The sequence below is a fragment of the Manacus vitellinus genome, unplaced genomic scaffold (assembly GCF_001715985.3).
Source record: "Manacus vitellinus isolate BGI_N305 unplaced genomic scaffold, ASM171598v3 scaffold_11_pilon, whole genome shotgun sequence".
Classification (NCBI taxonomy): Eukaryota; Metazoa; Chordata; class Aves; order Passeriformes; family Pipridae; genus Manacus; species Manacus vitellinus.
Genome location: NW_021938895.1, coordinates 15,780,938 through 15,806,075, shown reverse-complemented (window position 1 = coordinate 15,806,075; position 25,138 = coordinate 15,780,938). Strand labels below are relative to the sequence as shown.

Sequence of the window (25,138 nt, the reverse complement as noted above, 5' to 3'; positions counted from 1 at the left end):
CTTACAGGGCTGACAAGCTCCATCTGCCCGGGGGAGTTTCCCTGACCCAGAATCGAACCCAGGCCGCAGCGGTGAGAGCGCCGCATCCTAACCACTAGAGCACCAGGGGTCCCCCTTAGCTATATAATTGTCTAATTAAGCCCTACTAAAGTAATTGCTGAAACTCCATATACAAGTACTCAGAGCCAGGAAGGTGTTTGGACAGTTTCTAAGAAGACAAGTCTCTATCATAAACTGCAGATAACATCTAAACATCTGTGGGTCAGTTGCTTGACTCCCGGATGCTAAGGCATTTGCAAATCGCCTCCAGTGATTGACATGGTCACTGGTACTAAACATCACATGAAAGCAAAGCCTACTCAAAGCAGCGAGTAGGGAGCCCTCTATTGGGACTATCCTGCGCAAGGTCCTCCCAGCTGCAAGCCCTGTTCATCCCAGCAGTTTCTGTCTCATCCTAAAGGCTTCCCACAAACTTAACTTTTGTTGTCTGTGTCCAATAGAAGAACACTTTCTGAATTTTCCTTGCAAAGCAAGATCTCAAAGTAGTCTTCCTCTTTGCTTTCCCAGTGTACCCTTCAATCAAAATGTACCTTAACTTGCAACATATCCAACACAGAGAAAAAAGCTATGAAAAATTCTGAAGTTCTAAAAAGTTGCAAACCTTCTGTATTTTATCTCAAACATAGAAAAATCCAAGGAAGTGGAATAGCAACCCCTACCTTGCTTCTGGCTTTCTCAAAATTTCCTGAGCAAGAGAGTCAAGATATTTCCCAAGCAGCTGAACGAATGGAAATGTCAATTCAGGTGCTGAAACAAAAAGTTTGCCAGAAGCACAAACGTTCGTTGCATCAAACTGGTAAATATAGCATATTGGCACACCTACCCTCCCTGCCCCCCACTGATTTCTTGAATGCTATGTTCTAGATTAAAGTTGAGTTAACTTCACTTTTACTTTACCTCTGGCACTAATTCATATCCTGTTGTCACTCTGGGGCCAGGAAGCACTTGCTTTTGTTCTTAAAATACCTCAGTCACTGGTTTACATTTTTCTTTGCTGGAGTGTGGGTGGTGTTCCTATAGTTGAGGAGAGCAGCATCACACTATTGGCATCCTGTGAACTCATGACTGTATATTTGTATTGCCTATAAATCAGCTTGCATACCATCAGTGTTACAAGCTTCTTGTTTACAGTGAAATCTTCCCCAGCACTTTCAGTTTAGTGTTTGATCTTTTATCACTTTACGGCATTGCTATTTTCAAATACACTTCCTCTCGACATTGATTGCCTTATGCATATTCCTCTTTTAAGGAAATACATTCTTATTTCCAAAACTGATTTTATAACACATTACCGTTACACATTTATTTCCACTTTAGATGGTTTTTTTATGTTAGAAAGGGAAAGAAAGAGAGATAGTCCAGAAAATTCAACATTGGATAATTATCTAAGTCAAGTAAAATTCTTGCTGTTAATTAGAGATGAATTTTAAGATGGCTGTCTGGTATCTGGAAGGCTCAAAAGTTCAGAAATGTTAACTATTTTTTTCCATAATTTAAGTCTGTCACTTACATGAAATGTTCTGTCATAGTATTGAAACATGACATTTTCTTCAAGATTAGAGCTGTGTAGACAAACATAAAGCTCCACAGTTATTTTGTTATTTTATTTCCATGCAGAAGCATCTGGCTTACTAAACTAATAGGACATTTGTAGAACTAAAAATATATCTATATCGTGTGTGTGCATATATTTACACACACACAGAGATACGATTATTTTTGTGCTGTGCACTTTAAAAAGAAATTAAATTTCTAAACAGCAGAAGGGCACAAAACTCTTGTTAATTTTTAAAGCTGAACCAACATTAATGGAACGTAAATAGACATTGTACAGTCTATGTACCACAAAAGAATAGTTTTACATGGATTAAAGAACTTGCTTGACTTTAAAGAAAACATGTGAGTCAATACCTAGGCAGCAAAGATAACTAGGTATAATTTTGAACCTGAACTAACAAGGAAGTACAGCTGTATCTACAAATTTGGAACGAGTGACTAGTACAAAATGACAAGGTTATGGAGCCAGTCTAACAACCTCTTCTCTCTCTCTTCTCACCCCTGCCTTGCACAGTTTTTAAGTGTTCAGCAGAACATTTTTCAAGCTGATTTGTCTCTTGGACCTTTTTTTAATTTTTGCTTTTTTTTTTAAATTTTGCTTAATTTTTTTGTTTGATTAATGAACTAAAGCAGCTTAGTTCAGAGTTGAACGGACAGAATGAAAAGGTAGTGGGACTGAGTGACCTGCATCAGCCAGTGGGTAGACAAGGGCAAGAGCTATATGTTACCTCTACCACTTTCTTCCATCATCTGATAGTTACAGTCGGTTTAAATGTCAAGGGTTCTCTGAGTTCAGGAAGCATATTCATAGAATCATACAATGTTGTGGGTTGGAAGGGACTTTAAAGACCATCTAGTTCCAATTCCCCTGCCATGGACAGGGGCACCTTCCACTAAACCATTTTGGTCCTATTTCATTTGTATATCCACCTCCAACTGGCCATACACCTGCTTAAATATATGGAGTGAGAGAGGGTGCCAGTTCTCTGGGGTTTACACAACAGTGTGACTTTGTCCCTCATCATCAGTTGCTCACTGGGAGACCCATCTTGGATCATATTACAAATATATTAATGACATGCTGTCTACTGTTATATCAGTACCTGAATTTACCTAGCTTCCAAATTTCAGCTAATAATTATGATCCTCTTCCACTCAACACTGAATTCTATTGTCAGCTACAATGTCTTTAAATTCCTTCATCTTTCCAGTCCCACATTTTTCTTCCCTGGTATATACTTTTGGTATTGAATGACATTTTATACACCTTTGTTGTAAGCACAGGGACCAGCCAAGCAAAGGATTACAATGCAGGGAAAGAAGGAAGCAGAGATCAGGTCAAAGGAAGAGACAAAAGGGCAGGTCAACCTCAGTCCTCAGCTATTGCTGGACTACTTTCTTCTCATTCTCTGTGCATCACATAATAAAACCAGCTCTTCCTCTAAGTATCTGAGGCAGCCTCTTGCAACACCTCTAAATAAGTGCTCTTTCTTAGGAAGAAGAGAGAGAATGCTGTAGTTGCAGCTGACAATAATGCCTTTTCTACTGCAGCAGCTATATCGCATACAGCAAATTGCTTGTCTGGGTTCTTCCTTTCAGATCTTTTATCAGCTGATCTGCTCACTAGGATTGCTAATATTTCTGGATGTCTGCCTTATATGTTGCCACCAAAATGTCCAAACAATTGCTTAGCTAATAAATATCGACTCATCACTGGTGCCTGCAATAACAGGTATGTATGATAAGAATTATGCCCTGAAAAATCCTCCTTTCTTCTTCTGTAAGTTCACACTGTGTTTACTTTATCCCAGAAAATTGGTGGAGGGGAAGTGACCTAAATCAGTTAACTTTGGCATCAACATGTCTCAACATGAAGTGCCTCTGAAAGTTCCCAGTGAAAGAATTCATCATTTAAACTTTGGTACACTAATTTTTGTAGACAGGCTCTCCCTCTGAAGGCCTCTAAGGTTATGTGAGGAACTTTACTTTTAGGGAGGACTGATTCAGTACACGCCTTTTCCTATATAAATGGAGCAGACTTAATTCTAACCCAGCATTTATTTTTGATTGAATTGGATAAAATTATATTAAGCAGGAAAATATAATTACTTTTTCAGGAGCAATAGGAAAATCTAGTAGATTCTCATTTTTATATTTTCTAACTGTTAGCAAGCATGCATCTAAATATTCTGTGTGATATATTTAATTTTATATATCTGTTTATATAAATATATGTGTAGTGGTTATCTGAATGACTATTTTTTAGTACTATGTCTACTTGTTGCCCAATCCATGTGGCAATTGTTTCCTGCAAAACCCAGTATAATATATGTAACTGTCTCTTCAGATCCTCCAACGCAATGAGGGTGTAAAATTGAGAATGAGAGCCCTTTTAAGTTCGAGGGCAAATGATATTTATACTCTGCAGCCTTTGTATACACAGACGAGGTCACAAACTGAAAGACAGGCTATAATGTTACAAGTGAAGGGCTACAGAGATGAAAGTGGAAGACCATTAGCATTGCACAGGTTAAGGTGCTCTGCAATGTGGTGAATGCAGAACAATGAAATTCTGCAGTTTTATTATTCAATCAGTCTGGTTTTATGAGGCAAATCTATTTTGCTCAATTCATTTGCAAGGAACATGCCTGCTAGAGTCTTTGCTGAAAGGACACAACCTGATACCCATCAATTTTATAAATCTAACTATGTGAATACCCATAATTTCCCCCAGGCACTAGCAGAGCTACTTGGAATCTGAACTAGCAGCTAGTATAATATTTGCACTGACAGCTCCATCAGGGCTTGAATACTCTGACCAAGACTCATGCAGTTGAACATAGGCACATGGCTGAAGCTCTTAATTTGCAGACATGGCTGTGTAGTCTTTCTCCCTAGAGATGGAGAGAAGCACACTGCTGTAGGTAAGGTAGAAGACCTTTTTCTCTTCAGTGACTGATAATACTAGGATCTGTCTAGACATTTCAGTCTGGTTCCTAGAGCGGGGTAAGGTAAATAATCCATTGAGTCTGGTTAGTCTGCAGTCACTGTGTTCTACTCTGTATATTTTTATGCTTGCACCGCATCAGAGTTTAAACTCACCACTTGTATTTGGTGGTATTTTAGACTCTGCTCTAAATTTATGTAAAAGGTGTAAGGCAGAAAAAACCCCAAAAACAAAGACTTTGAAAACAGTGAGTCAGATCTCACTTTGCAACCCCCTTGAAATACTTGAATCTCTACCAAAATACATCAGCTTAAAAAACCTCTTGTACTATAATGTAAATAACATATTCTGTGACGTAAACCAACTTTAAAGACTTCACAGACATTTAATGAAATACCAGTCCGTGCTTTTCCTTCCTTTACAGATGCCACTTTCTGGCAGAAAATATATCAGGCCATATGTTGCATTTGTACTTTTGGTCACCCAGTAAGAATGTGATGCTGTGCTGTAGTTCAGTAAATACTGCATTTTGTAGTTTAAAAACAAAACTCACACTGGAATTGTTTGCTTACAAGAAAAATCTGCTTAAACCTATTTAGAAGTGAATAAGGAAATGCTTTACAGATGTTTTACTAAATCAGTTCACATGTTTGGCACAAATCAGATCAATTACAAAAGATTTATTTCACAGCACTGAGATTACTTTGTTTTAGTGTGCACTTCCTAGAACAAAAGCATAGCAGAATACCATAAACATGGCCTTCTATGGAGAATATCAACATGGCATCAGACATTCCAGCAGTGCCATTATCCACATTTACTATTAACAGATATCAAGAGATTCTGCTTTTCTTTCTGTCCTAAAGCATATTTGTGAATAACAAGCAAAATAAAATTACATTTTTTTCATTTTAAAATTAGGCATAAGGAACAGAAAAAAAAAATGCAAGGAGCTCTTTTCCCTCCCTATTTCTTATAGCAACTAACTAGCATTGATTTTTGTATTTTTTAGTGTCTAGTGCAATGAGAGGGATTCAAGGGTGAAGAAGTTACAAATACTAAAGGAATGGAATCTTATGGTGCAATCAGATTCAACTAATCTTAGCTTTCAGAGGTAGTTACATCTACTGCAAGGCTACATCTTGGGCTGTTCCTAGCAAGGAGAAGTAGAATGGAATGACAGGATGGCACCTACGAATTGTCTGTCCTTCTGGCTTGATGGACAGGCTCTTAGGTGACTAGCTTACTTTTTGTGCACCTAGTATTTGGGCATCTAGAAGGAATTTTATCAGCAGCATTTCTATTTCATTGCTCTGTCATTAACTATTCCATCAGGTAAGGAAGGACCCGATACTCAGTCTAAAGGTCTAGTACCATTAGAGTTAGGAGTATGAGTAGGGCTCACCTAGTGAAAAGAACAAGCAGTCTTCACTGAATCCATTGACTATAAGAAGGAATTGAGATGTTTCCTTTAGGATAGCAACTTCACTTAATACACTAAGTGTTCAATTTAGTGGCAAGCTTATTTTCCAGAAGTGTTCTATGTTTGCCAGAAATTATTTCCATGTTACTTCAGTGCATTGTAAAACATTTAAAAATCTAATTATTAAGTTGCCATATGGCATTCTTTCTACCTTAAAGTAGGCAGGACATTAAAATAACATTCAAAAGATATAAATCTGGATAGTGAACTGCAGCTTAAAACTCCAAGTTCCCTGTAAAGCAGTCCAAAAGAATCCAAATTGTACAATTTCAGTACTTCATAAGTAAATGGAAACTCTCACTTCCCATAAACAGAATACATAGTAATCAAATTTGACTACTCTATAACTCTGCATGTTAGCAAAATCTCATTATTTCAGCTGCCTTTTTAACTCAAGCAAGATTCCAAGACATTAACATGTTTAATGTAATAATAAAAAGACGTGTGAGAAGGGTTTTACTAAAGTAGTATTCCAGTGATCTGCTAAAATACAAAAGCAATCAAGAGAAAAATCACTGGTTAAGCAGCTACATTAACATTTCATTATTTTTAATTGAGTGAAATAGCACTACACTATGTGCAGTATTTTATGCAATTTCAATAAAAGCAAATCAACTGTAACTAATTTGAATTAAATCATACTTCAACCTTCAAGTGTGAATTATTGTGGATAATTAAGTGTATTACTGTACCATATAGCTTGGCAAATTGAGCCTCCTCAGTGTGCTGGAGATCAATGAAGTATTAATAAAATAATTGTTTCCTCTTTAGCATCCTGATAGACATACAAATGTATGTTTTAGCACTGTGTATTTCTAACTATCTAGGAATATTTCTGGTTCTTTGTGGCTTAACTGACAATTTTGGTCAACTGATTGCATTGTGAAAAATTTATTTCTTCTTTTAAATGTTGATACATATTTAACAATTGTGATAAATTTTGAACAGGACAAGTTAAAAAAAAAACAGACAAAACCAAACCTTAAAATATTATATTAGAAAAAAATACATTTTAAATAGTCATGATAGGGGGAAAATTAAATGGGTCAAACCCAAAACTTAATGACTATAAAAATAAATAGAAGTCACCAGGAATCATCTGCTGGCCCTCAAATTACGTATGACTTTACTCTTTCTACCCTCTTGCTTTTACATTTTGGTCTACATTTTTTTACTCCTCTTCCCTCTTCCAAGTAGATTGGCTGCAAGATGACAAACTGGTATGCAGTAGTGCCAAGGTGTGCCCAGACAGGTGAAGTTCAGAGAAATGCTAGTTGTCATGAGCCAGAAATACACTGCAGTTAGTGCTTAAAAGCATATTAGATGTACACCAGTGCTTGGGCTTGTGCACAGGCCCTTCCAAAGCTGTACCCAAGAAATGAGCGTAAATGCAACCAGAGGGAGCATTGCCACTGGATTTAGCCATTGCTCCCCTTTCCTCAGTCCTTTCTCCTTGGGTCTTGCTAAATGATTGCTTCTCTATGACTAATGTCCATTTTTCTTTTAAGCTTTATTCACCTTTGCTCTAGGGTTTCTTTACATTTTCCTAAATCTTGATTTCCTAGCTATTGCTCTAAATGAACATCTTTTCTAAAGATGCTAACAAAGGTACTTTGTTAGAGTATATCTGACTTTATGGGGAATGAGGACACTATCAGGAAATCACCTTCATGGTAAGTATTTCAAAGATGTCAAAAGGTAACTAACTTAGATTATAAATAGAAGTAAAATACTAATAATTCATTTATTAGCAATTTATTTTTTCGTTTTTTTCCTTTTGAGTCAAACTGATGTTGGCATACACAAAGACCGGTATTTGATGCCTTTTCAAAGATTGCTACATGAACATCTTATTAAAATTGCATATATCTCTGTGGCTGATGATTATTTTAGATAGTTTTAGGTTATTTTGTACTCAGGCTTTATATTCATTATATAAATATATACACATATATAAATATATATTATATTCAACATACCTTCATAAATTCAGGATTTTTTTTGTTGTCTTGTGATTTTTTCTGTTTGTTTTTTTGTTTTGTTTTGTTTTGTTTTGTTTTTTCTTTTCATAGGGAACATCCTAGATGGGGAGCATCCAACACAGCTTTGGCTAGGTGGCTTCCACCTGCCTATGAAGATGGGCTCAGCCAACCTCGAGGATGGGATCCCAGCATCCAATACAATGGATTCCAGTTACCCTTGGTTAGAAACTGTACCATGAGATCACTTGAAACACTTACACTCAGTTATAATCATACCTGCCATCACAGACCTCCATTTACAACAATAAATGAAGTATCTGCGTAAAACACTTCAAAAGTATCTGTGGAACTCAGCTAAGGAGCCACTGGCTTTGCTAAACCATAAGTTCAGCCAGCCACATGGTGAGAAGTCCCCTGCCCCTGCCTGGGGTAAGGCTATGGGACAGTGCAGTGGGGCACTGACTGCCTGGAGGGGCAGCTCTGTACTCCAAAATGTGCTGTGGTGGAAAGAGGTAGGGCATGAGCAGGCCACATGAGCCTGGCCTGGCCTGGCCTGGCCCTGTGTGCAGACCCAGGGTAAGGATTGCTCAGGTAGAGGAAAGGTGGTGCAAGGTGGACCTAATCTTGACCCTCCCATGATGAAAAGGCTGCACACTGCCATGGCAAGAGCCAATGGTCACAAGTTGCTTCAGAGAAAATTTTGTCATGATATAAGAAAATAAATTTGTTGTGAGACCAACTAAATGTTGGAATGGCTTTCATAGGAATAGGAATTAAAATTTGGGATATGAATTCCAGCCTAGACAACCACTGGAATATCCCTCATGGAAAATCCCCCAGATCTGGCTTGATGGGTTTCTCAATAACCTAATCCTTACTTTCAATATAAAGTTATACATTGTGGTTTCCAGAGTTTCCTTCCAGGCTACACTTTCCAGTGATTTGTCTCAATAATGGTGCCTTTATTCAGTGAAGGAGGAGGAAGAAAACAAGTTTGGGTGTTTACAAAATAAATATAAAGCACATAGATGTGGTAGCATGCATGCAGGTGTGTGCATGTATGCTGTTTCTCATAGACTAGCAAGACTTAAATGAACGAGTATTACTGTCGAATCATAACTTCATTTTTTAACTTACCCAAATTACTGAGCTTAGAAAGTATTGCAATATTTGTGGATTTTAGCAGCTCAGATACTTAAAAAATAGCAGACCTGCTACAGAGGGAAATTTGAACAAAAATATTTGCACAGAGGAATAGGTGAAAAATTCCCCAGCGCAGTGTGCAATGATTTGAGCTGGATTTACAAGTTCTGTTTTGTCATCATTTCTTTGAAATCTGACTTTTGATGGACTCAAAGTCTTGTTATTTTAACCGCTGTATGTTTAATAAGGATAAGCAAGAGAATCTAGTGTTAATGTCATCTGCAACTCATGTTATTAATTAAATAACATTGTCTCTAAGCTGCACAATTTAGCACTCAAAGATGAAAACCTGACATTTACACAGGTAAATTTCCAGTAGATAGTACAAACTGCCTTTTTCTAAATTCATTAGGGTCCATGTTTGTAAAGTAAAACACCCTAAAAAAAGATTATATAACTGTACCAAATCTGATCATGTCTCACCATCAGCAAGGTTCTCTGCTTTGTTTTGGAGTAAGATAGGATAAAACTAATGTCATAAATGCCTTTTCTCATTTATGTAATTATTTTTTTTTGTACTTATATCTATCTAACTATTTCCTTTTAAAAGCAACATGAAAATAATGTGAAGGTGATAGATAAATGTGAGGATTGCTATAAAGCAATACTAGAACACAGTGTAGCTGTGTAAGTTAACAGTGATAAGAAAATCTTACGAACTGCAAGAAAAAAGTTTGTGCTTTGTGGCCACCAAAGCTATTAAAATACTGACATAAACACTTGAATTCCTGATGAACTCTATGTATCTTGCTCTTTACTATTTCAATATAAATTCTGATGTTCCTAACAAGCCCCATGTTGTCTGTTGTCTTTAACAATTCTATTTAACTGCACCTGCCTTATACATTCATTATATAGCCCTTATATTTATTACAGACTCTGTGACACTGAGTTATATGCTGCCCTTTCAGTTGCTTGATTTCTAAGGCAGCTGCTCTATGCCGGGGAATATTTTGCAGCATGAGGGAGGAATCTGTGCATAATGACACCCTTATCTTCACAAGCTGAGTACTGATTTTGCTCTGATGGTTTTGCTTGGTTATAGTATAGGCTGGACATGTAGCACAGATATCTCCATGTGTTCCTCCTCAGAGCATCTGTATCTCTGTGCAGCTTGCACCAAAGTGCCTCGGAAATATGATTTGGCTTCTCCCTGAAAGGGAAAAGGAAGCAAAGCTTTCAGCTATCTTGTGTTTGCAACCTAACTTGTCTCCTGGGCTGCATAAGCTCTTTCATTTATGTACAGAGCAGCCCAGAGCCTCTGTATATTGACAATGATTTGAGGTTGCCCAGAAAATCCATTTGTTAAAGGAGGAGAAAACAGAATAAATAGAAAGAAAACTTTTAGATGGTCTAAAGGAAACTTGTGGTTTTCAAAATTCTCTGAAAAGGAACAGATCAAAGATACACTGCTCACTGGCAAACATAGAAAAACTCAGCTGAAACATCTTTGAATCTGCTTTTTGCACCTGGATCTCAGCTCCTGAACAGAAATAAGACTCTGTCAGAGGTTGGGTTTTTGTTGTTGTTGGGTTTTTTGTTTTGGTTTGGTTTTAGGTAAATCATTAAAAGTATATAAAGTTGGGGATGGGGGAAGAGAGCTTTAATCAGTTTCCCTTACATTTTAGTGTTTTATCATTTTGTGAGAAGTAAAAAGTACTTGACACTCAAGGTAAATTAGTTCTCTTCCCAGGTTCGTGAAGTGACAAGAAAGATTATTCACGCATCTAATGAGGCTGTTACTGAAGACAACCTGTATTCTGATATTACTATGGTATGGGGACAGTACATAGACCATGACATTGCGTTCACACCTCAGAGCACAAGTAGAACCACCTTCCTAAACAGGATGGACTGCCAGATGACATGTGAAAAACAAAATCCATGTTTTCCAATAAAGGTAAGATTCTAAATTAATTTCTTGAAGAGAAATTCCAGGCTCCAGACAGGTGAGTAAAGTAAAACACATTAGTGAAACACATATACTGAAATAATTATAAAGAAAATTGATAGACCATCAAAAAATATTAGAGCAGAAAGTGACAGAAAAATTGAAGCCTAGCGCAACTATTTAACAGGTAGATATTTAATATTTTTGTACAGATAATGAACTATAGTTAATGTACTTAATACAAGCATCAAATTTTTACCTCAGATTTATGTTGCAGAGAAACATTACTAGTCCCTCCCAGTGTTATTGTTCTCATGCTTTAAGGTTTCGAGTTTTATTGGGAAAAATAGCAAAGTAATCCTTTAAATTTTCAGCCAGATAAAGTGAAAGGATCTTAACTTTACTCACTGAAAGCAAAGGTACCTCATGCAGCTAATGCAAACTTTTGAAGAGAGCTATCTCTTCAATGTATGCATAAAATGATCTTCAGGGAGCTGCTGAAACTTGCATACATCACATCTTTGCTTTGAGCAGATGGAAAATGTGAATTCAAAGCTTATTAAAGGGCTAGAAGAAACATAAATTGATATAAATATAGCATCCTGTATTCTTGATCAATTGATTTAAAAACACAGTCATTCTTTCACTCAAAAATTGAGCAACAAAGTAAAACCATGTTTTTGTTTCTCAAAGAGCAGCCTGTGCAACTCATGCAAGAGGAGAGCTCCATTTCCATTACAACTTTTGAACTGATGCCCCCATCTCTATGCAGGGCATCCTAAACAACTTTCCTCAGTGTTAGAGCTTGGTTAGTGATCAGCTTCTCTATGTACTGAAGCCAACACAGGGAATAAGTTTCATCAGAATAGAAAACCCTTTTCACCTCAACAAACTGTACTTGACAAACATGTCACAGTCTCCGTTTGCTTTAAGTGCTTCATTCCTCTTTCACTAAACATAAAGGAAAATATTTAGCTAACTTTAATGGGAACCAAGTTGGGTTTTGTGTTAAAAGGTGGCTCATCTTCCATTTGGTGAGAGAATTTAAATACAGGAAAGGTTAAGTTAAATTAATGACTGCCTGCAATTTTACCACAAGCAGGTAAATCTAGTCTCTCTTACCCTGGAGATATGGACTTTTGAGTTTGCAAGCATATCTTGAGAGCATTCAGAAAAAAACACAGGCTTCTTAGAGAATCACATTCTTTCAGACATTGAGTGACTGAGGCACAGAGTAACCTGAATTAGCCACAACAGCTCTAATTACTAAGAGTATGCCATAGTTCTGACAAAAATCTCTAGTTTGCTATGTTTCAAATTTCCATCTGGGGCAAGAAATAATTTTTTCTGATTGTGTTGTTAAGTAATAGGCTTAGAAACATTCCCATTCCCAAAGTCTTACCAGGAGAGACTAGGGCAGATATCAAGTCCCCGTCCAGCAGTGTTTTGCATGATGTGATAAAGGATCCATTTGAACCATATGATACAATATATTGACTCCCATTTTTAAAAAGTCTGTTTGCTGTACCTATAAAATTGCAAAGGCTTATGTTTTGTGTTTATGACATATTCTTTGAAATAGCACGATTAGTATTGATTTTTAAGTGCAAAACCCCCACATTTTTTTATTACCAAAAGGAATTTTTTAGATTGAGAAGACTCATACTGTTTCCCAGAACTTCAATCGAATGCAGTCACAGGGACCATAGAAGTCTAATCACTGAACCCTGACTAATTCAATCCTAGAAATCCTATCTGCTTAGAAAAAGGGACAATATCGGGGATCTTTAAAAAAAAACTTCAAGGCTAGCATTATTCTTGTGGTAGAGGCATTGCAGTGCAGAGAGGAAGAAGTTGTACAGATTCTCATGGCATAGATTCACAAGTGCATTCTTCAGTGCTCTAAATAAGGCACAGATTTTTGATTTTTGTCCTGGAGTTGTTTCAAGCATGGTCTTGTAGACAAGTTACGTGAACAGGTACAAATCCAGCACTGAGTGTAGCCTAGACACTGCTCTTGCTCAGCAGTGTAGCCTAGCAGAGGGATGGGTCAAGGCATGCCCATGGCTACCTTTGATGTAGCCATGAGTGGCCATGGTGGGGGACATACAAAGAAATTCAGTCACAACCCTATAAGCGTTAGATAAGTTTCCCAACTTGTAGATTCCTTACGTGATTACATTCCCATAAATTTTTCAGCTCCACTTTGTTATTAATCTGTTATTCACAGCTCTGATGGACAGATACAAAGATGGTTGTTCTTTTGCCTTTTTTATATGTCCAGTATTTTGTGACTGTTTTTTCTGAAAGCCAAGGAATGGATTTTGTATTAAAAAAAAAGGGTGTTGCAGTTAGTAGTGTGACCAGGGGAACTGATTTTTACACTGCAACAAAATGCTATTACCCTCTAGAACTAATCTTCTTCCTGAAATTTTAATTAAATTAATCTCCACCTATTAAATATTTGGAAACTGCCACAGTTAGCTTTATACATTCATTTTGTGTATGAAGAAACTGTGGCTGGTTTCCAAAGACAGTGAAATCAATAGCATATTATACAACAATGTAAACATAGAGGCTGCAGTTTGCACTCTTGCTGTGTTCCTACAACAGCAGCACCCAAGGGAGGATCCTCGGAAAAGGACAATGCTGCCTACAGCTGCACATGATCTCCGTGGGTTTCAGTAGGGAGAGGAGACTCCTGACTGTGCAGGTTAGGGAATCTGTCTGGAAAATGTTCTGAGTCATTGCGATTCAATGAAGGACTGAAAGCTGCAGTAGTGCATTAATATCAATAACAAGTGTAGGTAAATGATCCATAGGCTAAAAGGAACTATTGTGATTTTCTATTCTGGACATTTTTATAATAAAGGGTATAGAATTTCTCCCTGTAGCTTCTGGTAGAGCCTGGACATTCTTTTTCTGTATCTCCTCAGTATCTCATAACATGAAAAAAAAACCAAAACAAAACAGAACAAACAAACAAAAACCCTAAGCAAACAAAAAAACCAAACCAAAACAAAAAAACCCACTAGTTTTAGTTTATACTTCTTTTACAGCAGCCTGACACATGGAACAGCTGATTATTTCAGGTTAGAGTTGAGATATAATGAGGTATTATGAAGACTTTCATAGGAGAGCTACTGACTTCAGTAGTGAATTCAGTATTAATTACATTGATGCCAATAGGTTAGACACAGCAGGTACACATAGTATGATACAATCCAGAAAAGCTTTCAGTTACTTCAGATACAACAAGGTAGAAAAGAAACTGTCACAGAAAAGTGAGGTGATTTGCAAAAGGTGACATGTAACATGACAGGTTACTGTCTCAGCTACAAATAGATCAGTCAGTGTGCATTCAACAACCAGCAAAGTGAGCCCTTGCCTTTTTCTTTTTTGTTTCAGAAGCAGCAGCTTGCTGTCAGATGAGGTCATGGACTCTCCTCCAAGTTTCATGGCCACAAATAAGCATTCATATTTTCCTCTTTTTGAAACTTTCATACACCATAAGCTAGGTTTTCTTTTAAGTCTACAGCAAAAACGTCATTTCCCACAGAATAAATTAACAATAAGAAAGATTTTTCTCTAACTGAAATAACAGTTTACATATTGCAATGCACTTAAACAATTAGTGCCTTTCATTTTCCTACACATTAAAGAATTTCACCATGGTTTGACCATGCATATATAATAAGCATTTAAATCAACACAGTAAAACTATTGTGACCAACAGGGGTTTTGTAGAGAGTTTTTTCCATCTAGAAGGCAAAAAACCCTGAATCAAATTAATATTATTCATTAGTTTGGGGGGGGAAATGTGATTCTGTACCCATTTCAGCAGAAAAAGGTCTGTTTTTTCCACTCAGGTTATTTTTAATGTGTTTTGAATAATAACCTAAGGAACCTCTCATTTACACATTGAGCTGCTGGCTGCACACTACTTATACCATGAAAAAGGAAAGGACGGCATTATGCAGCTCTGTCAGTCCCTTAATGTTCATTACTGCTGGTTTTCTCCACTGGGGACCAAAATGGTTTGAATTGAAATTGCAGAGGCAGTTAACTAAAGATTATTCAGTATGAGCTTCATTCACTGTTGACAGGTTTTGGTGTGAGCCTTGCTGTTTAACGATGTAAAGGCATCTCCTACATTCTTTTCCCAATAATATCTGAATTCTTCCAGGTTTTCCTGATAACTAGAAGCAGGAGATACACAAACACATACAATGCTGTGGCTGTCAAGTTCAAGTATTTCTAGTATGAGATGAGCTGCCCACTTACATTATCAGCTAAAGGGAAAAAGAAACCACACTAATAGCAAGAGACTTAATAACAGATACACATATTAAATAGAAAACACAAGGCAGAGAAATTATTGATTTCAAAAATCAGTGAAAGAAGGAAAAAGAAAAAGAAATTATTTCTTTCAAACATAACATTCTTTGATTTGTTAAAATCTAGGCAATGAAGAAATAATAGTAGAATTTCTTTGCCAAAAAAGGTTGTAAAACAAAATAGTCACTTTCTTAATGTAAATGCTTTGTTGGTATCAATTCCTACTGACACGACTTCTCAGCTTTATGAAAATTTTGCCTGGTATAATAAATGAGGTAACAATGTTATTATATGAAGCTAATTAATTTCATTCCAAAATTGCATTGTTACTGTTAACCCCAAATTAATGACTGTTCTATCTTCACAGACTGATTTCTATATTATTAGAAGAATGAAGAAGAAATTACATCACTTTATATAACATATACACTTTTCACTGTCTCCTTCCAAAGAGTTCTGAAAAATGAAAGGCAAGCAGATAGAATACAAATAAGATGGGTTAGCTCAGGTGCCGGTACAAAACATTTATTTTCTCTTGCTCAAATTTTTGAATATTATTTTTTTCTGGGATATTTGAGCAACTTTAGTTAGTGTTATTTGTATCTACTTCATGTTGATTAAATGATAAAACACTAGATTCATATTCCCTGAAACTCATACTCCATGATTATTACAAATTTTTTAATGGACATTAATCACTTTTAAACTCTTGGAATGGACAGACTGTTATGGGTCATTGTTGGTGCACGATGCAGTACTGTCAGAATTTGGAAATAATGTGCTTTCCAGAAAAAGAGAATTTGTAAAACCAAATCTGCATTAGACAACACAGATTTTAGTAATTTTGCAATATGGCAGCTTTTGTTTTAGTCTCGAACTCTGTCCTTTGAAATAAACTTGATGGCCTGAGTTTTCCTCTTGGATATCCCACAACGTGAATGAAACCTTCCTCCTTCTTCCTTTCTATCCTTCTCCAGCATTCCTGCTACCCTCCCCACAGCAGTTAAGTTATTCATATACTTTATTCAGTGTTCCTCTGTGACAAAACTGGTTTAGGCTGTATTATCCTAATATTCTTATCTATGCCTCAAGATCTCATTTGGTAATTCCCACATGTTTCTCTCAGGCCCTTTGCCTATATTTGGAATAGCTGACCAAATGACAGGCTGGTTCAAGCTATATCTGTGCTGACTACCACACAAAAGCTGGATCATAATTTGACCTTGGTGCCTCAACTGTGTGGGGATCAAACCAATAAAGGACTAGGCAGTCTTTCATTTAGCAAAGTCTACATGCAGCTTTTGCTTTTTATAAATATAGTCAGAATTTAATACTTGTAAGACAGCTGTCACTGTAAAATAATATGGTAAAAGAATTTTGGTGTGACTGGCAGAAAGCAGATGAATACTCACATCTTCCTTTTTTAGTTAGGAAACCAGATTACAATTCAGTATTGAACCAAAGCTTTTACAGCGTGCTGCTGCAGACATTGAAACTCATCATTATGGTTTTATGCATACATGTAAACCTGTTGCTTCACTTGCAGTTCAGTAGAACAGAATTTGACCAGATGTTCATGTCTTCACTCTGATACATTTTATGATGAATTTTGATTGTGAAGCCAGACTGATTTAGGTGTAGATGTATGACATCAGTAACTTATGACAGAGTAAAAGTTTTGGGTTTTATCTCTGGCTTTGCTTAAGGTTCATCTCTTTGTTTATATCTGAAGGAAAACAATCTCTATGGATTTAGAATATGTAGGTGAGATCTGAACAATGGAAAACTGAGAGAGAGAGGATGCAAATACCTAGACAAGCCCTAAGTTCAGCAACCACAGCTGTTCTCGTCACCTCAGAAAATGCCCTTATTTTTTATGCAGGTCACCACCAATGATACATTATCCACAGGGATGGATTGCCTGCCCTTCTACCGATCATCTCCTGCATGCGGCACTGGTGATCATGATATTCTTTTTGGAAATATATCAGTGCTAAATCCAAGACAACAGATTAATGGCTTAACTTCTTTCCTTGATGCTTCTACAGTCTATGGCAGTACTCCTGCTGTTGAAAACAAACTGAGGAATTTAACAAGTGAAGAAGGCCTTCTTAGAGTAAACCTTATATATTACGATAACCATCGGGAATACCTGCCTTTTACAGACCGAATCCCATCACCTTGTGCACAGGACTCAAATGCAAGTGAAGGGGAAAGGATTGAATGCTTTCTGGCTGGAGACAGTCGATCCAGTGAGGTCACGTCTCTGGCTGCTATGCACACGCTGTGGCTGAGGGAACACAACCGCCTGGCCCGAGCCCTCAAACGTATCAACAACCACTGGAGTGCGGAGGCAGTCTACCAAGAAGCACGAAAAATTGTTGGTGCTCTGCATCAGGTTGGTTGCTTGTTTGCTTATCTACACATTGCAGTGAATATCTTAGAACAGAACTGATCATAAAACTCCAAATATGTTTCTGTGAGTGGCTTTTGACAACTTGTTACTTTTTCCTTCCCACTTATTCCTGGGCTTCGAATTTGACAGGTTTAGTTTGTTTTGTTTTCCTCTTTCCTGAGTGCAATGTCCTAGTGCTTAGTTTGTCTGGACACCTCAATGCTCTGGTTTTCATGGCATTTTCTACTCAGCTCCATATTTGTGCAGGCTTCTCCAATGTCTATTTTGTCTATTGAAGAAGACTTTTCAGATGCAGTTTTTGTAAAGAAATGTCTCTATATTCACATAGAATTCAAAATGCTTACTTTCTCACATGTATTATATAAATAATAACTTCCTTGTGTAAAAATGCCTGTTAAGTTCTCAATGAAGTATTAATGCACGAATTTCAAGGGCTACTCTTGACAGGATGTCCTAGGGTAAAAAAGTGTTTTCCCCTGGAGTTAGAAAGTGGTAACCCCCAAGAGGGTGGTGTTTCTGGGTGCAGGGCCAACCAGAAGCTACATTTTGCTCCTTTGAAATCAACATACTATAACAGACCGGAAAAGAAGGAGATGACGTAGCTGGAGGAGAAGTGTTTTAGGCCACAAATGGAGAAGGGCCAGGAGCCCCACTGGGGGCTGGGCCCCCCCAGCCCCTGGCTGGGGCCTGCGGAAGCCCGGAACAGTGTTAAAACTGGATCGGGTGCTGTAGTCAAAGGCTGGAGGAGTTTCTCCACTGTGAGTGGGCAGCAGAAGACACTGAAAGCGACGGTGGAGCTGCACTGAACAGAGAACTGTGGCCGAGAGCCAAAGGAGATAACAAGCAGTAGAGATGGCACATAGCCGGCTGAGAGATGCAGAGATGTTCCTGCAGGAGGGAGAGCTGGCAACAAAGCAGAGCAAACTCAACACAGACTGTTTTGGGGGTAAGACTGAATTACTTTCCCAAAACCCTGAGACCTCCTAGAGAGGAGGGGTGGACTTCCAAACTCTTAGGGAGTCCCAAAATGCAGCAGCATCAGAGAGGAGGAGGAGTGAAAGTCTCTAAGGAAGTCCCCTGAAGACTTGGGCTCAAGTGACTGGGATTTTCACAAAGTAAGAACAGAAAAATTCTGACTGCGATACTTAAATCTGCTGCCTTAAAAATAAAGGACACTAACTAATACCACAGAAACTAATTTGAAGGAAATGTGACCTGAAAAGTGACAAAAGGACTTTTGTCTTTTCTTCCTGGACTCTTGTTGAAGAAAAAGAGAAATTTAATCTAATGTAAATATATTATTTCATTGTAGAAGAGATAGTTAAGTTGTTACCTCTATATATACGTATGTAAATAAACCTTGTAAGTACTTTCCCTTCCCCCAATGCTGAGTAGCAGTGTTTTGTCTGAAAACCCTCTCACACTGAAGCACATTGTGGGAGGGGGGCTTGAACTTAGAAATTGGATTTTTGAGGAGTCTCAAACCACAACACAGGATATAGCAGAGGAAATAAATGTGGGAAAATACAGAAGAAAAGTCCATAAGAATGTTTATATTATACATGTTTTCTGATTCTTACAAATATATATATAAAATTCTTTCTTCCAGACTTTTTTTTTCATTTGCCTTTTCAAACCATTGTGGCAAGGAAGGCCTGCTAAGCCTTATGCAAAGTGAAATGAACTCCTGTATCTTTTGCACCTAATTTGTAGCAACTTTTAGCATGAACAAAAAGTTCTTAAAAATAATCAGAAATCATATTTCCAAATATTTAATGTGTGGCTGATATCTGTTGGAGGTGGCTCAGCCTGGAGGCAAACGCAGCCAGGATACTCACTGAGTTCATGAGGACATTTGGGAATCCCTTTTGTAATTCTGCCTTCTGAATGAGAAGAGTGTTGCCTTTAACACTAAAAGCCCGTTTGACTTGCAGTATTATCTTGTTTACAGGTCAGGATTCAGTTACTTTTGCTATAAACAGTGCACATGGGATTCATGGTATGATATAAAATGTATACCAGGCCTTTTCTGACACTCTTGTAAGACACTCAGATGTTGTTTCTGTCTGGATACTTATCCAATGATATTGCTGAATTGCTAAGAAATTAGCATTTTATTTTCTCTGATATGACTAAATGAATAACATTTAAAAGCTCTTAATCTCTCTGTTACTATCTGATCATATAGATTACAAAAGTCATGCAATCACTGAGCATATGGATCTCTGTTTAAAACACAGTGCCTATTTGTCATAATTTTTCACTGAATTTTGCTGTTGAAACAATGACCATTGTGAGACAATAGAAATATTCACATTACTGACTAAAATTGTTTTCTTGGTGGTCTCTGTAGAGCTTGGAGTTGATGCTATGAGGTTATGAATGTGTCCTAGGAGGAGCTTGGATCACCACTAATCTCATAAATGTCAAAAGAAGTTAAGATCACCCATTACCTTGCAGGTTATATCCACACACATTCCTTATGCTGCTGCAAATACCTAAAAGTTAACTTATTATTCATAAATACACTCATAATAAGTAATAAAAGATGGAGAAGTTCATTATACTAGTTTGCAATTTCTTTTCCGTATAGTCTCTTTCTGTCTCTGATTTTATGGACATATTTTGAGACAAGCACATTCCTTTGTTTCCACAGGAGATTCTCATTTGTTGAAAGAACTCTCTACTGTGAGAAAGTACTATGCTTATTTATGCCAAATATGAAAGGAAATAAACCTTTTATATCATTCTCTGAGAGCAAGGATTTCATGCAAAAGAAATGTAACAAAAATAATTTTGATGTTTGTCAGATGCTTATACCTCCTTTAAAACTTATATGTGTGTCAGTTATAAGAACTTGTAGTGAGCCTCTCCTTGACATCACACAGACAAATTTGGGCAAGGTACATTCAGAGACTACACAAATACCTGATGCTATTTTAGGTGTGGTTCTTTGGCAGACTCCAGTAGCAGTATCATATTCTGCTGTATTAGTAACAATTTACCCTGCAACTCTCTTTGATGGAGCCTCATTTAGCCATTGGGAATTTCCATCAAACAGATGCCTGTCCTAGCTCAGGATAGACATATGACCCCTTTTTTCATACCCTGAAATGGCAACCCCTCTTTCCCTATGAAGGAAACTAGAAATTAAGATGTTGCCTCTGGAGCAAATGAAAAATCTGAGTTGCCCTTTCCTTCAAGGAGTCTGGCCTTTATGAGCAGCTTAACTCTGGGATTTACAATGAGCCAAAAAATTAGTCATACCAGGATGTTTGTATCCATGACTAACCTAGTCCTACTGAAAGTCTTTGACTGTAAAAACTATGCATCTAAAATTAGAACTGCTGTCTTGTAAAACCTTTGCAAATGTAGCAAAAGATTAACTTCTCAAATGACAGTGTCAGTATTAATTTCTTGCAATAATTTTATTTGTTTCATATGCTGCGTTAAAAGGGCTGTAAAAGGGATTCTAACATACTGTCTTTTAAATATTTTGTTCACTGCACGATCTAACCTGAAAACATAAACCTCTACCTTCTGAGAAAAGTGAGTAAATTCTGGAAAGGTGGGCTTGTCTCTTCGCTATGCCTAAAATAAAGATACAAGTTTTTTATAAGGTCATTTTATGCCAGTTAGCTTTTCAATATGCACTAGATCAAGTTCAAAGAACATTTGTCTGTATATTTATTGCATATTATGTTGAATATATAAGGTATTTTATTGAGTTCATTATGTTTCATATTTATCTCATTTTGCTTTATTGAGTTCAGCATAATCTTTAACCTATAATGCACTTCCATTTTATTTGGTACATTAGAACATTTTCCCGTCTTTCTTTTTGTCATGATTACTCATATGCTTTTCCATGCCACTGTAATACTATTACATTATAAAAGCATTTGACAGAAGATGTTTATCATTGTTTTCATTTTTGAAATGAGTTTTTTAGAAGTCTATAAATTGGCTTGAGCTTAGTATAAAACTTCTACAAGGGGATTCTAGGCACCAGTATCTTAAAGCCTGGCCATTCCAAATAATAAATAAAGAGGATTTGTGTCACAAATATATAGCTGAAAATACAATCTGTTCACATTAGCAAACATTCTTGAAAGATTTGATAGTCCTTCATGCTTTCATTGTGACTTTTAAGGGCATTATAATTTACACCATCACAATCAAGACTTTTAATCTCAGCACACCTCCTGTGAACTGGATTACCCCCGTAGACTGTAAATGAGCAACACTGGTAATCTCTGCTCAGGAGGCTGTGGTATAGCATTTATGGTAGGAGCTACCAGGGACCTGACTATTGCACTGTTCTGAGCTGTGCCACGGATTCTCTCTGGGCATCTGTCTCCTTACTGCAAAAATAAGATTGATATTGTTTACCAGATAATACTGCTCTTAGTCATGACAAATGCTTGGGCATAGTTGAGTGAAGAAAAAGGTATTTAGCACCTGGGATTCTTTACTATTCATCCATAGAAATGTTGAAAGATGTTTCTTTTTCTTTTCTTTCAGATTATTACTTTAAGAGATTACATTCCCAAAATCATTGGTCCAGATGCTTTTAATATGTATATCGGCCTTTATACAGGTTATGATCCCACAGTGAATCCTACAGTTTCTAATGTATTTTCAACAGCTGCTTTTCGTTTTGGTCATGCAACAATCCAACCAATAGTAAGGAGACTGAATGCACAGTATTTAGATGATCCCGAACTCCCAAATCTTCATTTGCATGAAGTTTTCTTTAGTCCTTGGAGGCTCATTAAAGAAGGTATGGTTTTATTTAAACTGTTTCTGGGCTTTGGGGTTTTTTTCTCCCCAGAATATTGTAACTTTTTTTCAAAGTTACATATCTTGAATTAGGAATAGGAACATTTATTTCATTAGATCAGTTATTTAAGTTGTTGAATGGATTCCAGAGTAGTAACTCAAACTCGGATGGTTATTCTGAATTAAATAGTTGACTGAATCAGAAAAATGTTACTCTCTAGATTAAACCAGTCTAGTAGATTGACAATAGAAGGATGATTGATGATTAAGACGCTTCATATCTTTTTTTGTGGATAAATTTATTAATAGGTTGAAAATTCTTTTCTGAAGAAAAAGATGGAGGTTTTTCATAGCACTATTACTTAGATTTTAAACTAAAGGAGATTTTTGCATATGTTTGAATCTAAAAGCCTGCCTGGACAATGTTTTGAAAACATAGAAACATACATGTATTCATATTTTTAAAAAAGTTAAAGTGGTTTATATATATATGCTGTAATACTATTATTTTTGTGTTTAAAGGAGGTTTGGATCCTTTACTAAGAGGTCTTCTAGCACATTCAGCAAAACTGCAGGTGCAAGATCAACTGCTGAATGAGGAGTTAACAGAAAAACTCTTTGTATTGTCAAATAATGGTTCACTTGATTTAGCATCATTAAATTTACAGCGTGGCCGTGATCATGGACTCCCAGGTCTGCTGACTTTTGTTGAATTTTCTTCCAAATGATAACCGCAGTATAACTGTTTATATTTGAAATGTAATAGTAAGATTATAAATAATAGTTTTGCTAATCAGAAAAGTAATTTAAGTATTTTTAAAATGTAATTTGCTAATATTTTTAACTTTGATGGACATAAAATATTCCACAGCTTTTGAAATTAAAACAATCTGGTAAATCTGGAATATAGAACAGTACTGGTGAGTGGATTGGGGTGTGCCCAATGTAGGTACCTGAAGTTTGTTCTTGCTGGATGCAGCTCCAGAGCAGTGGGGTTTCTGTCTGCAACAACTACTTCCCATTATCAGGCTGTCCTCAGCCTGTGGGATAGGTCAGCTTAGGCACAACCTCATTGACTCTACCAACCATAGAAGGTGTTGACAGATATCTCCAGAAGTGGCGTAGATGGCTTAGTTAGGTACACACTTCATTTTAAGAAATATTACACGTTTGTGCCTGTTTCTTTGCCCTAAATTTTTTATTCCAGTCAGACCAGGGTAAGATTGAACTAACAGTGAAGGAGCAATAACCCATCAGGCCATGGATACACCTGCTTAGAGGAAGACTACTGGAGCTTAGTTTAATTTGATTGCATCAGCTGTTAAAAAACTACAGTAGGTTCACTGTTCAGTGTAAGAAACTCTTACAAGTATGCCACAGCTTCTGAGAGTAGAGGAGCTGGCTACCAATATGCAGCTCAAAGGCAGCTTTGGCTGCAGTGACCCTGAAGTGGTGGAATTCAATATCTTTAGGACTGTGAGGAGGGAGCACAGCAAGATTGCTACCCTGGCCTTCAGGAAAGCAGAGTTTTGCCTCTTGAGGGATCAGCTTGGTAGAGTACCATGGGATAAAGCCTTGGAGGGAAGAGGGGCCCAAGAAAGCTGGTTAATATGCAAGATCCAAGCTTGGGAGCAATGCATCCCAACAAAGAGGAAGCCAGGCAAAAATGCCAGGAGACCTGCATAGATGAACAAGTAGCTCCCGGAACTAGGAGGTTCCTTCCAACCCAAACCACTCTATGATTTTCTGAATGTAAAAGAAATCTATTTTCCAGAAAGCTGGACATGAGCCCACAGACACTCTCTTTAGTAAAATACTTTAGTTACTAACTTAATTCAGGTTGCTTCTTGACCACTCTTCATCTGCCTCTTGCATTCCTAGTCTAGAAATCTCAAGACACAGTGTATGCTGCTATTATCATGTTTTCCTATTATCATCTATTATCACTGCTTAAACATGAGAGAATTATTTTAAACTTTAGTTTTCCTTCATTAAAACAATTTAACAATTGCATATCCTGCAGTTTCAGGTCCTGCCATAATTTCCCTGATCAATTCAACTTATAATAATAGGCCTCTTTTTATACATAACTGTTTATGACTATGATTAAGGTTGTGAAAATCCATTGCTTATAAATTTATTAATTTTATATATCATGCTTAGCAATCACTAATCTTCCTTTATTACAGGTTATAATGAATGGCGAGAATTCTGTGGTTTACCAAAACTGGAAACTCACACTGACCTGAATACAGTAATAATGAATTACAATGTCACTGAAAAAATCATGGAATTGTACCATAATCCTAGCAATATTGATGTTTGGCTTGGCGGTCTGGTAGAAGACTTTATTCCAGGTGCTAGAACCGGTCCCCTGTTTGCATGTATAATTGGAAAGCAGATGAAAGCACTAAGGGATGGTGACCGGTGAGTTTATTCAGGTAGTAAAATCATGTGTAAAAAACCCAGTAGCAATGGA

At 37.0% G+C, this 25,138-nt stretch overlaps 1 protein-coding gene across 1 annotated transcript in view; it reads left to right on the top strand.

Annotated features, from left to right (window-relative positions):
• TPO (thyroid peroxidase) overlaps positions 1-25,138 on the top strand; it is a 37,405-nt gene that overhangs the window by 4,989 nt on the left and 7,278 nt on the right. Inside the window, exons 3-10 of the mRNA XM_025896775.1 lie at positions 687-856; positions 3,217-3,349; positions 8,120-8,249; positions 10,926-11,132; positions 17,344-17,859; positions 22,402-22,660; positions 23,182-23,352; positions 24,849-25,086. Coding sequence (XP_025752560.1) covers positions 687-856; positions 3,217-3,349; positions 8,120-8,249; positions 10,926-11,132; positions 17,344-17,859; positions 22,402-22,660; positions 23,182-23,352; positions 24,849-25,086 — 1,824 coding nt within the window. The remainder of the gene's footprint in view (positions 1-686; positions 857-3,216; positions 3,350-8,119; positions 8,250-10,925; positions 11,133-17,343; positions 17,860-22,401; positions 22,661-23,181; positions 23,353-24,848; positions 25,087-25,138) is intronic.